The 17,807-nt window shown below is 43.2% G+C and overlaps 1 protein-coding gene across 3 annotated transcripts in view; it reads left to right on the forward strand.

The window, feature by feature from the left end:
- STIL (STIL centriolar assembly protein) overlaps nt 1-4,219 on the forward strand; it is a 54,122-nt gene extending 49,903 nt beyond the window's left edge. For all 3 annotated transcript variants that reach the window (XM_081056562.1, XM_081056561.1, XM_081056563.1), the window contains one exon: nt 2,697-4,219. In XM_081056562.1, coding sequence (XP_080912688.1) covers nt 2,697-3,486 — 790 coding nt within the window. In that variant the 3' untranslated portion in view covers nt 3,487-4,219. The remainder of the gene's footprint in view (nt 1-2,696) is intronic.
- The last annotated feature ends 13,588 nt before the right edge of the window (nt 4,220-17,807 follow it).

A 17,807-nucleotide genomic window follows, 5' to 3' on the forward strand; every position in this document is an offset into this window, starting at 1 on the left:
TGTGTGACACAGAGCATTGTCATGATGGAGGATGATTTATGGCACACTTTAAAACACACCTTCTCTCAACGGTAGCTCACACCCAACTGACTGTACCAAACAAGTTGAAACTTGTCTCACAGTTACTAAGGTTCGTTGTGCCACTTCCTGTATTGAAGATCCTGCCTTTCTGTTGGATGGCACTCGGCAGCAGCATCCACCATATTTTGTGATCACAATGGAAGATTCTGTGTCACACATCGCTTCTGGAATAGTGCAATTTCTGTCAAATAAAAACATTACATTGTGTCCTCATCCACCTGAGTCACCCGATCTAGCACTGTGCAACTTCTGGCTCTTCTCCAAAGTCAAAATGACCACAAAAGGTGAATGTTTTGAATCGATTCAGGACATCGAGGCAGCCACGAGAGAGCAACTAAAGACACTCATAAAAGAGGACTTCCAGAACAGCTTCAGAAAGTGGCAAGAATGATGAGATAAGTGTGTTCAAAGCGAGGGGGAGTATTTTGAGGGGGATTGATGGCAATGTGTCTTTTAATGTAATAAATTTTTTTTTTAATTTAAACATTCACCATATTTTTTTATCATACCTCATATAATCCATATGTGGGACATAGCATTTGTTTACCTAATCTTTCCCTTGTCAGAACTGAAAAGAACTTGTCAAGTCGGTTCTAATTTATTATTTTAAATGTTGCTATGATGAACATCTTTTTGCAAAGATGGCATCTATTATCATTAAGATTATTTCCTTAGAATAGAGTCTTGAAAGTGGAAAGGCTAATTCAAAATGGTAGGAAAATTTTAAAGCTGTTGCTCCATTGCATTCTGAAAAAGTAAGGTTTTACATTCCTGCCAATGATATGTATTACTATTTCACCAATACTTTCACTCATTTTGCTTCAGTAAATATGTATTGAGCTTCTACTCTGAGCCAGCTATGAGAACTATCATGGTATACAAAATAACCTGGTAAGACATCTTTGCCCTCATGGAGCTTACAGTTTAATGAGCAAGATGCACAAATACAGTCAATTATAATATATTCCGATACGTGCTATGAAAGCACATGAGAGGTACCTAACATCAGCAATGTCTTCATACTATTTTATTACCCTATATTAAAACTGCCTTTTTGAAAGATCTGTGCTAATTTAGATCCAAAAAAATTATTTTAAAATTTATATTTCATTGATTATTAATGGGTTCTGTATATTACAGTGATTAAAAATGAAACTGCATTGAAACTATTTCTCAAAAATATAGAAGAATTCAATTTTTATTTGTCAGTTATCTTAGGCTAAGAGGATACTCCAAATATACCACTGTCTAAAGCCTACATAATCAATTCACATTGTGTTACAGTTTGTCTTAAACTTAGTTTTTTAGTATAATCTCCTACCACTCTCTCCCAAGTTCCAGCTTACCCACCACTGGCATTTGCAAGGTTCCTTGCTCTTACTTTTATCTGGGATGCTCTTTTTCACCTTTCTGCTTACCGGAAATTTTATTATTCTTCAAAGCTGAACTCAGATGTCTCCTCCTTTGTCGAGGTTTCCGGGACCCCTCTCCAGATCATTGATATGTTGTACTCTCAGAATACCTTGTTCCTAATAGATTATAACATGTTCCTGTGATAGCCTTTCCCACAACATTGTGTATTTTATGTATCTCTGAATGCTCATTGCCCGGAAATTAGTTAAAAATCCCTATTCTTCAGTTTTCTGAACTGTAAAATAAAGATAATAATAGTACCTAATTCTTTTATTCATTCAGTAAATATTTATTGAGTGCCTACTATGTGCCAGGCATTGTTCCAGGCACCAAGGATACTGCAGTGGGGGAAAGAAACAGACAAAAATTCTGCCCTAGTGGGCTTTCATGAGGGAGCTAGACAATAAATAAGGAATGTAAGTTAAATATATAGATAGCCATGGGTGTTAAGAAGAAAACAGAAAAGTGGGGGAAGGGAAATGTGAAGTATTGAAGTAGAGAATAAAGTTGAAATATTTGATGGGGATGACCTCCCTGAGAAAGCTTTCTGTTGATGATTAAATGAGATATGTTTAGCAGAGTGCCTGGCAAAGATATGGCAACCATAAAAATTAGCCGCTGTTATTGCATGTATGATATAAAGGGAAAGGCAATTCAATTAATTGACATTAATAACGCCAGCCAAAGTGAATTGATATCTAATGAAAGAAAATCAGTGTATTCACACAATACTCCATATCCAGAGACTGGCTGATGTTTTTCATTCATTACAAATAAAATCTCAACTATGAGCAATTTAATATTCTGAGCTATTCACCAAAGCCTGTAATGTTATATTATCAAATGTGTCTTCTGTTTGATTTTATTTTTGTTTTACTTTACCAATATTGAATGACTTTTACATTTTGGAGCCTTGTATTTTTGTCTTAAAACCATGACAGATGTATTAAATTCAGGAAAATTAATTTGTGTTTCACTTTCAGTCTGTGAATTCATGCATTACCATCTAGGTTATCATATTTATCCCTTGAATGTATCTGGATTATCAAGACTTTAATGTCTGAGCACTCAGATAAAATAGCACCATGAGGCTCAAAGTTGAAAACCTTTTGTTACTTTCATAGAATGGAACACATTTAGAATAACACTATTTAGTATTTTAAAATAAGATAAATGATGGCCTACTCCATTGTGTCTTTCAGTGTGTTGGCATGCATCAGCCCTGAAGCAGTGATCTCTGGATTGAACTACATGTCATTTGCTAATGTTGGCATGAGTGGCTTAAGCCCCAGTGGTGTGGATTTGAGCATGGAGGCAAACGCTATAGCTCTGAAATATTTAAATGAAAATCAGCTGTCACAACTGTCTTTCTCACGATCAAACCAAAATAACTGTGACTCATCTTTTAGTTTTCTACATATAAATACAGACAGAAGCACAGTGGGGCTTAGTTTAATTTCACCAAACAACATGTCACTTGCAACCAAAAAATATATGAAGAGATATGGACTCATACAAAGCAGCGACAATAGTGAAGATGAAGAGGAGCCTTTGAACAACTCAGATAGCAAGAGTGAACATTTACTGAATCAAAACCTCACAGCCATACCCGAACAACCTGATTGTCAGAAGGAGTTGTCCAGGGGTGCCTGTGAAATAATTAATTGTTACAACTGTGAATCCGTGGCCACCCACACAGATACACCCGTATTGAGAAATATTACAAATGAAGTTGTTCGGTCAAAAACAACACAGCGGTTGAATGAAAACCCAACATTCTTATTAACAAACGTAAAACGAAGTCCTGCAATGAACCTCCGAACTGGAAAGGCAGAGTTCACCCAACATCCTGAGAAAGAAAATAAAAGGGACACTCCAATATTTTCTGAAAGTTTGAAACCTTCTGAAACTTTAAAGCAAATGAATAGTATGAATTCCATAGGCACCTTCTTAGATGTAAAACGTCTCAGACAGTTGCCAAAATTATTTTAAACCTTTAACTCCCTGTACTCTTGATAGGAGGAAAGGGTGTCTTCTGAAGGTACTTGGAGAAGCCAGAGCCTTTCAGTAGTTTTGGGATTCCTAATCATTCTAGGGATCACCCTGTTTCTGGGTAGTAGCTGACCGCAAAGAGCTGAACAAGTGACCTGATTGTCTATGCAATGGCTGCCTAGTCGTAGGAGGGCTAAGTTCTCTTTGTCCCAATAGAGCTGTTCAACGTCATTGAAACCTTTTTGAAAAAAACAAACCCTGAGATCAGTTATTTCAACAAATTTAGGTAAACAGACTCTGTCCAGCACAGAATCTGAACTGCTCTTTTATTCTGTACATTTTGACAAGTAAGTCTGTTTTTCTAGCATGTTGTATCTCTGCATCTACCCAGGATCACCTGAAAGAACATAAAATAAAGTTATCATGACCCTGACTAAATTGGCTAAATCAACCCTTATTGAAATGAAGGGGAAAGTTGATTTTTAAAAATAATTTAAGATCTTTTATACAAGGAGTGTGTATGTCCTCTTCAGATGCATATTTGTTAAATTCTGTGGAAGAAAAACCTTTGCATTCTAGTGGGTTGATGTTAGTGTAACATTTTCAACATACAGCACTATCACAGAATAAGAACATTGGATATGAGGGTGTTTTATAAACTTTGTGAGTTTTTCAAATGTTTTAATTTTTTAATAGAACTAAAATGTCTATTAAATATAATTAAAATGTCTAGATTGACTGTTTTCCTTTGTTCTCTGCTATAGCATGTCCTTTTCCACTTTAAAAAAAAACTTTTTGGACTCCCAGAAAGTTACAAAAATAGTACAGAGTTTAGATATTCCCTCCACCCAGCGACCCCCAATAGTAATATCTTACATAACTACAGTAAATGATCAAAACCAAGAAACTGACATTGGGTACAATATTAGTAACTAAAGCATAGACCTTTCAGGTTTCACACGTTTCTACACTCATTTGTTTTTTGGTGTATAGCTCTATGGAGTTTTATCACTTATTATAGATTTGCGTAACCAGCACCAGTCAGCATACAGAACCGTTCCATCACAAAGAAACTCTAGTGCCACCCTCCCTCCAACCCTAACCCCTAACAAGCAATGGTCTGTTCTCTATCACTGGGGTTTTTCTCATTTTGAGAATGTTAAAATTCTTAATTTTACCATGAGAATGTTAACATGAATGTATCTCAAGTTGGGTTTATCAATAGTTGCTCCCCTTTTTCCTCCACCTTCTTAGATATTAAGTTTTAAATTATTTCGGAATATAAATGAAAAAATCATTCACATGAGAGATAAACCTCTTCTGCTGAAGTCAAGTTACGATGTCGTTGGTTTATATCAAAGTTTGATATATAACCTGGAAAGAAATGGACTTTGGATCTCTAAATGCTTTCCAACCTAGCTGGGGCTTTCTGAGGTGATCATCTGATAAAACAGTTTATAGTTAGCAAGCCCGAGTATAACGTGGTGGTTCTCTGCTGTTCCCCACTGGAGCCAGGGACCCTTTTGTGCATTTTTCCCTGCAGCATTGCTCTTTCAGGTTAAAATGAAGAGGAGTAAATGGCAATGATGATTATGTTTCTCTTTGTTTCCATAGGCATTGTTTGACTGGTTAGTTATTTTAATAAATAGCATAGAAGTCCACTTACACATTTCACTGGAGTAATTTTTTTTTTAAGATTTTATTGGGGAAGGGGAACAGGACTTTATTGGGGAACAGTGTGTACTTCCAGGCCTTTTTTCCAAGTCAAGTTGTTATCCTTTCAATCTTAGTTGTGGAGGGTGCCGTTCAGCTTCAAGTTGTCCTTTCAGTCTTAGTTGTGGAGGGTGCAGCTCAGCTCCAGGTCCAGTTGCCGTTGCTAGTTGTAGGGGGCGCAGCCCACCATCCCTTGAGGGACTGGAGAAGTTGAACCGGCAACCTTGTGGTTGAGAGCCCACTGGCCCATGTGGGAATCGAACTGGCAGCCTTCAGAGTTAGGAGCATGGAGCTCTAACCGCCTGAGCCACCGGGCCAGCCCTGGAGTAAATTTTTGACAGAATTGTCAAAGCCTCTTCAAGTATGCTCTGTTTAACTTTAGCCCTCAGTGTTTCACCCCAGAAGTGAGTGTAGATACAATTTGTGTTACACATTACTGAAAAAACAATATTACTGAATTAACTGACAGCCTCAATAACTACCATTATCACTAGGAACCCTGTAATTTTCACACCAAACAAGAACCTCTATCTGAACAACAAAGACTACCTGAGGCTTTTTAGGCAAAATCTAATTTCATCACTTTCTGTTACCACATCTAATTTAAGGCCTCTGATAAGATGGTTAAGCAGTTTTCGAGACTAAATTTAGACTGCAGATAAATTGAACAAATCTCTTTTCTACTAAATATATGTCCAGAGAAGAGAGACCATTACTGAAATCTACTCTAGAAAATTCTCAAAGAAGAATGTTTTACTATCGGAAGTTATTTGGCAAATTAGTTGCTATGATAGCGTTTAGGCATCTTTGGAAAAACCATTAGTACTGGGAAAATTGGATTAAAAGACTTTGGAGATTATTGCCTCTCAAATGACATTTATCTGAATTTTTCATCCAGTCCCCCGACATACTGTTTACAAGGACTGACAATTAAGTTCATGAACTCATCCTAAAAAATGTGCTACGTACCTCATTGCTGAGTATCACTATGGTCACCTTCGAAGTACTCCCCTTAGGAAGCTATGCACCGACGCCAGCACCTAGTCCACCCTTCAAAGTAATTTTGGAACTTTTTCTGGAATGGCCATCAGAGCTGTCGTCCTATTACACTTGATGTCCTGAATGTCATGAAATTGTCTTTTCAATATTTGCTTTATCTTTGGGTAAAGAAAGTAGTCATTGGGGGCCAGATCAGGTGAGTAGGGAGGGTGTTCCAATACAGTTATTTGTTTACTGGCTAAAAACTCCCTCACAGACAGTGCCGTGTGAGCTGGTGCATTGTCATGATGCCAGAGCCATGAATTGTTGGTGAAAAGTTCAGGACGTTTTTGCCTAACGTTTTCATACATGATTGTGGGGACAGAGCCAGGAGAGCAGTTTCCAGGCTCTCGCCCTCAAGTGGAAAGGTGCTCACTCGGGTAGTAAATGGCCATCAACTGTGATTGGATGGCCATCAGCTGTGGCTAGTTGGCCGTCAGCTGTAACCAGTGAGCCATTGGCCACTAATATAACTGCCGTGGAAACGCTAGCAGAAAATGGGGGTTAGTAAGAAGATGGTGGCTGAGCTAGCAAGAGCGATTGCAGCTAGCAAGTGGGGTTGGTTGGTTGACAGAGAAGCAGACGGCAGGTTGCAGATAGTGTGGCTCCTGCTTCCTGTCTCCAACCCAGCCACCAGCGAGAATATAGTGGTATGACTTCCCTACCTATGGCTCCGTGGGTGTTCCTTTTTGGTCTCACCATGCCCTGCGTTCTTATGTGGAGAGCGGGACCAGAGACCCCGCATGACACCCTGTATGACAATGATGAAAAGCTAAAACGAGTGGTCCATGGTGTAAGGAGCCACAGCAGTGTAATCGTGATAGCTTCCATCTTTTTAGGACTCAGCACATGCTCATAGGACGCTGTACAGAGAACTTCACTTGCATTAGTTCGTTTAAGCCTCCTGGCTAAACCCAGCTGGTGATGGTCATTCTCATAGACGAGAAAGAGCCTTAGGGAAGTAACTTAAGTAAGTTGCTACCAGAGATTCCTGCTCAAATAGAACTCCAGAGCTCAAGTTCTTAAGCCTCTGAGAAATACAAGTTCTCTGAGGCCTGAGGAATTCAAGAAGAGTGTCCTACAAGAAACAGATCTTGAGCTGAATGAATGATTTTCAATACTACAGTCAATGCTGTCTGCAAATATACTGTCCTCCAAGCTTCTGTGCTGTGTGCTTTTACCCTAGAAGGACTCCCCTGCCCTTTAGCCAAGACCAGAAACTGTTTTTCACCCAAGAGTCCTGAAGTAAGCAACCCCAGTTATCTACGAGTATGTCAGTGTTAATGGGTTCGCTCCAATGATTTTCATCGTGGTAACCTCCTACTGAAGGCTACTGTAAGGGCTCCGGGAAATTAGAGGAACAAAAGATTTTTCTGTGCCCTTGTTTGCTAAACATTACTCACTCATAAGGGCAGAACCATTCCTAGCCTACTACATGAACTGAGAGATCTTTTTTATGCCTGCAAAATAAATTTGATGATAATGTCTTAGGTTGGCAGATTGCTTCACACTTTTCAAAGCATGCTTTCCCACACATTTCCTCGTGTAATACAACCAAAACTCAAGCATGTATGGCAACGTCATTAACCCCCTTTTTTCAGACGATGAGACAGATACAGAGAAGGTATAACTGGGCCAGGGTCACACATTTATAGTTAACAACTTAGCGTCCTTCCTTAGCATGTAGCCCAGATGCAGCCACTCTTCCTCTCCCCACCAGCACCTTTTTTACTCCTATTCAATAAGTAACTAATATTGATTCCGCTGGGCACTGAGCTAGGTGCTGCGCATAAGGTGATGAATAAGACAAACTTATCCTGTTCCTAGGAACTTGATCTAATGGGAGAGAGACATGTAAACAATACAGAGAAGTCAGTGCTCATAGTAAAACTATATAGCATGGGAGAATATGTTAAGAGAAACTGGGAGGAGCGTTATTCTGAAAATGTTCTAGATTTTTCCAGAATCTTTTTTTTTAAATATTTTATTGGGGAAGGGGAACAGGACTTTATTGGGGAACAGTGTGTCCCCAAAAAAGTCCCCTTCCAGGACTTTTTCCAAGTCAAGTTGTCGTCCTTTCAATCTTAGTTGTGGAGGGTGCCATCCAGCTTCAAGTTGTTGTCCTTTTAGTCTTAGTTGTGGTAGGCGCAACTCAGCTCCAGGTCCAGTTGCCATTGCTAGTTGCGGGGGCACAGCCCACCATCCCTTGCAGGACTTGAGGAATTGAACTGGCAACATTGTGGTTGAGAGCCCACGCTCCAACCAACTGAGCCATTCGGGAGGCAGCTCAGCTCAAGGTGCTGCATTCAATCTTAGTTGCAGGGGACAGAGCCTACCGTCCCACAAGAGCCCATCATCCCTTACGGGACTCAAGGAGTTGAACCGGCAACCTTGTGGTTGAGAGCCCACTGGCCCATGTGGGAATTAGGAGCCTTCGGAGTTAGGAGCATGGAGCTCTAACTGCCTGAGCCACCGGGCTGGCCCCGATTTTTCCAGAATCTTGTAGGAGCAATGGGAAAGAGGTGGTGTTTCTGACAGAGGGATGAGCTTGGTGAAAAACGTGGAGGTATGTATAGGTACAGCATAGGAGGAGGGACATAGGGATAGGAAACCAATGATAGGAAAAGGATAAACATGTAGAAAGAACACTAAATTGGAAGTCAGCAACTGTCGGGTTCCTCTCATCACTCTGCCCCCAATTCTGTGACATTGAGCAAGACACCTCATATCATTAGGCTTCCGTGTCCCAGTTTCTGAGGTGAAGAGGTTAGCCATGTAACTCTGACATACTGCAATTGTATGACCAACGATGCAGAAATAGGGTGTGAGGAGCGGTTTACAAGTCCAGAGGAGAGGAAGGCTTCTGCAAAAGAGCGTTGGAGTTGGGCTTTGAAGGGTTTTTATAGGCATAGATGCAAAAAAGGAGATTTTCCTACTTTTTATAATGTGTAATGTAGTTCGCAATTTAAAAAGAAAGGGTATTCAGTTTTCCCCACTAAAATGTTGAATAATAATATCTGTTCAAAGAGATACCAACATATCTTTCTCCAGCTCTGAATTACACATTCCGTTTTTAAGAAGCTCAAAGTCCTCTATAGAAGAAAACATCAAACCCACAGAAAGGGGCGTTAGGATTTGGAAGCCTGGGTGATGTTCCTTATCTCCTCTCTGCTTCCCAAACCAGAACCGTCTGGGTCACAGAGAACATCCTCAGAGGAAATCCTGCTTTCCCACTTCCTGGTCAGAGGCTAAACTCCAGGAAAAGGACAGATTAGGGGAGAGCCCTGTGTCCTGTCTCTTCCCAGGAGGTCTGAGACCAGGAGGGCAAGGGGGACTAATTAAAAACATAATGGAAAAGATGACGTCAGGTATCCAAGCTGGAGGGCCCTCAGAAATCACTTGCTGCTTGTTGTACAAATGAGGACACAGGGGCCCAAAGAAGGGGAGGGACTTGCTCAAATTCACACAGATTGGTAAGCACAGAGCTCAGGATTCTAACCTCCCAGACCATACAATCATGTGCCATGGTATTTGAGTCAGTAAATTAGTATCAAGCCATCAAATCCAGGCCTGCCCTGTTCTCCTTTACACCATAAGGGGAAAAAAATCAACACAGACACACACACACACACACACACACACACACACACACACACACACTTTTTAGCCTTCTTGCTTTGCTCACATTGCTCCTTTGCCTCCAAACCCTTCATGGGTTCAAAACCCTGTGTACCCTTCAAAACCCATCTTTTTTTTTTAATTTATTGGGGTGACAATTGTTTGTAAAATTACATAGATTTCAGGTGTACAATTCTGTATTACATCATCTATAAATCCCACTGTGTGTTCACCACCCAGAGTCAGTTCTCCTTCCATCACCATATATTTGATCCCCCTTACCCTCATCTCCCTCCCCCCACCCCTCTTACCCTCTGGTAACCACTAAACTATTGTCTGTGAGTCAAAACCCATCTTAAAGGCAACCCCCACCCTCATTCCTTTCCCATCCTTCAAACAACTTTCCCAGAATCCTCCTGTGGAAATGATATTTTTCTCCTTTGATTTTCCATAACCCTTCCTGGTCCTCTTCCTGTCCTCTTACAGATTTATTACAACCAGTTGGTATGTTGGCTATGGGTACTCATGGCTGGGAGCACCCCGAGAAGAGGGACTATGTCTAATCCCCTTGTCTGATGAAAAGTCACAGGGACAAGTTCTGCTGAATGTAACGGCTGTGTCTGGAGCCTTGTTTTAGATCCTGGGGAGCATGATGAAGAAAGAGAAGGCACTGTTAGACCCTGTTGTAAACATGCATTTATGCATGCACAGACATATTTGCAGAATCACACTCATCTAAAATTTCTCAAAGTCCTACTCAGAATCTCATTGAGACCTCACAGTACCCCTGTGAAGTAACAGAAACAAACATGCACTTTCACTTGCAAACACTCATAGAAGTACTCACAACCACAGAGAATCGGGACAAAATTAGATGAGAAGACCTGCAACAAGTGTCAGGATCCTGGTTCAGGACCGTGGAATGAGGACAAATTGGTAGAAAGGAAGATGAAATTTGGCTTCGAGACCTTTTGGAAGATCAGAAACAACTTATTTGGAGCCAGTACTGTTTGCTGCATCGTGGTTCATTAGGCTCATAGGCGATCGTATCTGGTCTCCCATCATCATCGTAACAACTCAGTGAAGTAACAATGCCAGTTAACATCTGCTGAACGCACCTACTATGTTCTAAGCCCTGTGCATTTGTTAACCTACAGCAACTATATGAGGTAGATAGGAACCTCTCTGTTCCTATTTTCTCGTCCACAAAATAGGGGATGGCAAAACTATACCTTACGGCAAGTATATGAGGTATAGTTTTGCTATCCCCTATTTTGTGGACTAGAAAATAGGAACAGAGAGGTTAAGTAATTTTCCCCAAGGTCACAGCCAATATGAAGAACCAGGACTCAAACTCTGGCAATCTCACTCCAAAGCCCTTGCTCTTAACCTGAGCATTATGTTGGGATTATCCCTGCGTGGAAATAGAGACTCAGTGGTGAAGTGACGTGCCCAAGGTCACACAGGTGAAGTCAGGACTTGAACTCGGGCCTGTCTGACCTCAGAGCCCATGTTCTCTTCTCCTCCTGAGATAAGTATGTGTTTCAGTTCCCCACAGCCTGATATTCCTACTTTGGGGAAGTGATACCAGGGTCATAGACGCTGGTTGGAAGTGGAGCAAGTACATGGACCATAGCTGAGTCATTCCTGATGACTGACTTGCTCCAAACCCCAAGAATCACCTTAGAGGGAACGGCGCTGTGATTCTCCAATCCAAGCCCCATTGCTGCACGCCCCTCCTCACCCAGCACAGTGGGGATAAGGAGAGTCCACTGCCCCCACCTCCATCAAGGTCTGCATTTCCTGGGTCACCCCAGGAAGGGGCTGCCACTCACAGCTTGTGTATTCATGGAATTATTTCTCTCCGACAGGGGCCTTATAGGAGGCACTTGCACGTTCTCTGTGGCTGGTTTCTAGGACGAGGAGAGCTGGCCAGTTCAGCTTCCTCTGAGTTCATGGCCCAGGTTCCTGCGGGGTGGTGTCCCTCTCCCTTAATTTCTTTCTCCAAATCAGTCTCTGTCACTCTTACTTCTTCCACATACATTTATGGTGCTCCTGCTCTGTGTCTGTGACATGCTAGGGCACTGGCAAGCCAGACACGTCCCTGTCTTGGAGAGGTTCAGTGGGGTACATAGACATCCAGCTATGTGTGGTTGGCACCATGTTGGAGGGATGTTTAAGGGACACTGGATAAGGAGCTGGAGGCAGAACTTCTGGTCTGCTAGAAGTTCTCCCTACTCTTTTGTATCTGGCCTCTTTCAATGAGCATAATGTTTTTGAGATTACTCCATATTCTTGCATGTATCAGTACTTTGGTTCTTTTTTATTGCTGAGTAGTATTCTATTGCATGAATGACCCACAGTTTGTTTATCCATTCACCTGTTGATGGGCATTTGGATTGTTTCTAGTTTTTAGCTATTATGCATAAAGCTGCTATGAACATTTGTATACAAGCGTTTTTGTGCATATTGCATATATATTTTTCCGTTTTCCCAAGTAAGTGTGTGTTTATAAACTGTATGTTTATAAGGAACTGCCAAAGAGTTCTTCAAAGTGGTTGAGTCATTTTCACCTTTCCTTCAACAACACGTGAGCATTCCAGTTGCCCCACATCCTCACCAATACTTGGTATGGTCAGTCTTCTAAGTTTTAACCATTTTAGTGGGTGTGTCGTAGTTACCTCCTCGCCGTTTTAATCTGCATTTCCTAATGCAAGTTTGAGCATTTTTTCATGAGATTTTTGGCTATATGTTTATCTCCTACAGGGTCACAAGGGATTTAAACCAGGACATATCACAGTGCTATCCAAAGTGTCCAAAACTTTGAAGTAGTTTTCCCAACGTGGCAAATATTTCATTATAGCCAACAGGAATGGAGAGGACACTGGGTCCAAACCAATGTGGGTGCCACCCAGCTGAGTGGCCTTGGATGAGATGAGCCTCTTTCCTCATCTAAAGTGGGGGTCACACTAGCAGCCTGGCAGTGTTATTGTGGAGGATGAAATGACAAAACAGAGCAGGGAGTAGTACGGGCACGCATAGCAGGTACTCAGTACATATAGTCCCCTTCAGCCTTCCAGGGTCCCGTCTACGAGTATTTACATGTACACAAGGGCCAAGGCCCTGAGTGAGTGACCACCAGCAACTATTTCTAGCCAGAGGGCTGGTGGCCACACACACGTTTTATGCTTTTCTGGCAGCTCTGGGAGCAAAACCATTGATGGCAGAGCTGTCTGGGCTTCTTTGCTTGTGACGACAGACAAGCTTAGGCACTGTCTGTCCCTTAGGTCTGGGGAGCAGCTTTGGTCTTTGGTATGCTCCTGCAAGAAGCATGGGTTAGGAAACGGCTTCAGTACTTTTGGAAATAGTGCTTTCTTAATACATTCAATTATTTTACACTGGCCTTTGCTACAGATGAGAGTTGTAAACTAGACCAATGGTTCTCAGATTACTGTGCACCTCAGAAATCACCTGGACATCAGATTTCTGGGCCTCACTCGCAGAGTTTCTGATTTTCAGGCCTGGGTGGGGCCTGTGAATTGCCTTTTCTAACAAGCTCCCAGGTGAGGCTGACGGTTCACTTTGAGAACCATTGAATTAGAGTGAAATCCTCTCCATCCTGAGAAGGGTGATGGCAGCGCTGGGGTTTGGCAGCACAGAGCTGACTCTCCCTACATTTCAGGCTTGGAATTCCGGGCTCAGGCCTGCTTACCAATGGGGCAAAGGTTCTTCCAGGGCCAAGAATGGAGACAAAAATGGAGGCAATGGTCATATGGAAGTGGAAGGGGAAACAATGACATCTCCTCACATCAGAGTTTTTACCATTAAAAATAATCCTAAGAACGCTGTGATATATAGACAATTATCTCCTGTCTACAGATAAGGAAAGTGAAACTCAGAGATTAAATAACTTTTCTGGAAGCATACAGCTGGCAAGTGGGGAGCAGGGTGGGAACTTGGAGGGCCTGACTATTGCACTTATCCTGCTGCCCTTGTAGCAGCATAGCCTGAAGCAGACTGCCCGAGCTGTGAATTCTGGTTCCACCACTTCGCCAGTCAGCTGGGCGCTCTCTGCAAGTTGTTTGACCTCTCTGTGCCTCAGTTGGCTCCCTACAATATGGAGGGGATGATAGTCCCTACTTCACAGGTTTGTTGTAAGGACCTACTGAATTAATATTTATGAAGTAGTCAGGTCAGCATCTAACACATAGTGCCGCCATACAATGTATGGATTGGAAATCAACCTGGGTGCCCATCAGAACGCCCACACAGTTCATCCCTCCGGAGCACAGACTCAGAGAAGAAAGCTCAGAGAGCTTCCTGTACCCAGAGTCAGGGTAGGCAGAAATACTTGAAAACCTCCAATTTGGGAGGTTTAAGGAGAACTCAACCTTTGTGCGTTTGTGTGTGGGAGGGGGGTGGGGGGTGCACACGTCCAAAAGTGGCAACATAGCTTCAGGCCCAAAGCCTGTCTAGGCTGTTCTCTCCAGGCTGCCCCACTCCAGGACCAGACTTCAGACCTACCAGTCTGGGTCCCAACCTCCCCTCCCCCACGATACCCCCAACCTAGAAGCTGGGTTTCCTGCCCGCCCAGGCCCCTGCTTGGGGCGGGTGGAGGAGGGGTGGCATTTCCTGGCGGGGCCTCAGGCAGCGTCACCAGCTCCTGGACGCTTGGACAGCGCTGACCGACAGGCACCAGATGCTATTTCGGGCGGCTCCCCGCTTAGAGAGCAGTTTCCGTTTTTTCCACAGACTGTCGGAAACAGGGGAGGGGGAGGGTGTAGACGTCAGGAGCCCCAGCCCCATGAGGGGGACAGGTCAAGAACGGGTAGGCATACCCGACTAGAGGGGGATGGTGAACGACACCTCCCCACCCCGTGAATGGATGCCTGGACACGCTCTGCAGCTGGCCTGACAAAAGCCTTGGGTCCCGGTTTCTTCCCCACAGCCTTTGGGCAGGGTCATTGTCCTATTAGATAAGACAGCAGTCCGTATGTGCCTCAAAGGCACCTGAAGACAAGGGACTGAAAACCAAATGCAGAGTCCTTCCGTTTGTCGCTTGACCTCCAGGCCACCATCTAGGAAAAGAAAAGGCATAAACTCTGAGGGTTCTTGGATTTCTTCTTCCCCCTCACCCCCCAAGTTCTTACAAACCCAATTTGGTATCCTAAATACATGTCATTGTCCTCCGTCTCTTGCCATCTCTTCTGCCAACACCCCAGGCCATGCTCCAGTCTCTCTCCTGGGACACTGGATTGGCGCCAGAACTGATCTCCCCACATCCTTCCCACTCACCCACTCCTTTTCTCCACCTTGCAGCCAAAGAGCTTTCTAGAAATGCAATTCTGATCCACCGTAGGACACTCAACCCACCCTCAAACCAAATAAAATGATTCTTCCAAAAAGCCTTCAAATTGTCCACAGGCTTACTCCAGCCGTACTGGACTCTTTTCTGTTCTTTTCACGAATCTGAAGCCCTTCTGCTTTAGCTCTTGACCCACCCAGAAGGTTCTCAATGCTCACACTTCTACCCACTCCTCCTCAGATCCCACTCAGAGACCTGAATCCAGGCATCATTCCCTCAGGGAAGCATTCCCTGACTGGGCTCTCTGATATCAGAGTGGCCAAGCCCCTTTTTTGCAGGGGCTTGGAAATGTGAAATGACTGGCTCCACGGGGCTACATCCCAAGGGTGGCAGAGCCGGGCTTTGAACGCAGAATTATGTGACTCCCACCCTTCCTATTAAGTGACGCAGCCCAGCAAAGGCAAGGAGGACCAGAGGAGGGAGAGATTAAAGGCAACTCCTTGCATTGAGGCTTCAGGCAGGAAGTGGCAGAAAGGTTGAGAGGAAGAGGACAATAAGGCAAAAGGGCCAGCTGAGACGGAGGCACAATGGAGGGAGAGTTTGATTTGATAAAAGTGCCTGAGGTGGGGCTGGAGCCATGAGGAGAGAGTGAGAGATGGAACCCTTCCTCAGGGTCGCTGCTGAGCAATTAGTGGAGCTGCGGGGCGTGGGGGGCTGGTGGCAAGTCCAGCAATTAGACTCTTTTTCTCAGGACATGGGTGCCCGTCTCGCATGGGGTTCTGTAAAAGTTACCCTTATCCACATGACACCCTGACTTCCACCAGAGAGCACAAGAGGAACAGAGGGGACAGGCTGCACCGAATTAGCAGTATCTTCACAAAGTTACCCTGATGGCCAAGGAGGGTGCCAGGCCTCAGGGTGCAGTCACGCTTTGGGCTCACCCTGGGACTCCGTCTGGGACCAGGCAACGGGCTTTTCCCTAATTCTCAGGTTCCAAAAGCAGCTAAACACCAAAGCTGCAGCCTCGCATGGTGGGTAGAGCTGTGGACTGGAAACTGGATACTTGAATTTGGGTCTTGGCTTTTCCTCTAGCTAAGTGTAAGCTTTGGCCAAGTCACATCTCTCCAAATCTATTATTTTTTTTTCTATAAGGATAACCTCCATGCAAGTGCATATGATGTCATCCTGAGCTCTGGGCTGGGTGAGGTTTCATAGCGTATTGGTCTCACCACCACCTTTTAAAGATCATTTTATTTAATCCTCACAACAGCTCTGTGAGGTATATATTAATATTATCTCCTCGTTTTATAGGGAAGGAAACTGAGGTTCAGAGCTAAGTGACTTCTAAGATTTGAGCCTGTGTTATTTCAATTCCACTATAAAAAAAAATGACCCAAATCCCCTCCATGGGCTGAGCCCCAGTTCCCATCCCTCCTTGAACCCAGATTTCTACCCCACAGTATAGATCTCGGTTCCTGCAATGAGTTGAGCCCAGATCCCTCCTCCAAGCCTAGGCTCTCGCTGCCCTTCTTCAACAGCTGGGCTCCAGAGAGGACTCCAGTGTTCAATTTGCTTCAGTTCCAGACTCCACCACTCACTAGATATGCATAATAACATTGGGACAGTTACTTTTGTTCTCTGGGCTTCAGTTTCCTTATCTGTGTTTTTGAAGATAATAATAGCATCAACCTCTTAGGATTGTTTATGAGAACTAAATGAGTTAATATTTGTAGAGTGCTGAGAACAGTGCTTCAGGAGCAAGATTAAAATGTTTAAAATATTATGGGAGGAGGGATATTCCCGGCTCTGGGGTCAGCTTGAAATGTAGTAGAATGGACATTTTACACTAATTCAAAAAGACATACATATCCATATGTTCATTGCAGCATTATTCACAATAACCAAGCTATGGAAGCAATCTAAGTGCCCATCAGTAGATGAATGGATAAAGAAAAAGTGGTACATGTATACAATGGAATATTACTCGGCCATAAAAAAGAATGAAATCTTGCCATCTGCAACAATGTGGATGGACCTAGAGGGTATTATGCTAAGTGAAATAAGTCAGACAGAGAAGGACAAATACCATTATGATTTCACCTATATATGGAATCAAAAAACAAAACAAACAAAACAGAAGCAAACTCATAGAAACAGAAAACATTTTGATGGTTGCCAGATGGGAAGGGGGTTGGGGAGATGGGTAAAAAGGCAGAGGGGATTAAGAAGTACAAATCGGCATTTACAAAATGGTTATGGGGATGTCAAGTACAGCATAGGGAATATAGTCAATAATGTAATAACTGTATGGTGTCAGATGGTTGCTGGACTGATCAGGCTGATCACTTCATAAGTTATAGCAATGTCTAATCACTGTTTTACACCTGAAACTATTATATGTCAACTGTAATGGAAAAGTAGAAAATTATTAAAAAGAAAAAGAGTGGACATTGTAATCTCTCCACTGACACCAGTTCTGTCTCCATAGAGCCCCCGGTGTGAGCTCAGTCCATGACTTCCAGGCAAGCAGGCTCCATTTTAGAGCAGAAAAGAGCCAAGGCTGAAGGAGGTGGGGGACCAGGGAGGAGCTGGGGAGCTTTCTAGGATAAGAGCAACTGCCCATTGCAATCCGGTGTCTGGAACACTG

This window comes from Rhinolophus hipposideros (genome assembly GCF_964194185.1).
Source record: "Rhinolophus hipposideros genome assembly, chromosome: 8".
Lineage (NCBI taxonomy): Eukaryota > Metazoa > Chordata > Mammalia > Chiroptera > Rhinolophidae > Rhinolophus > Rhinolophus hipposideros.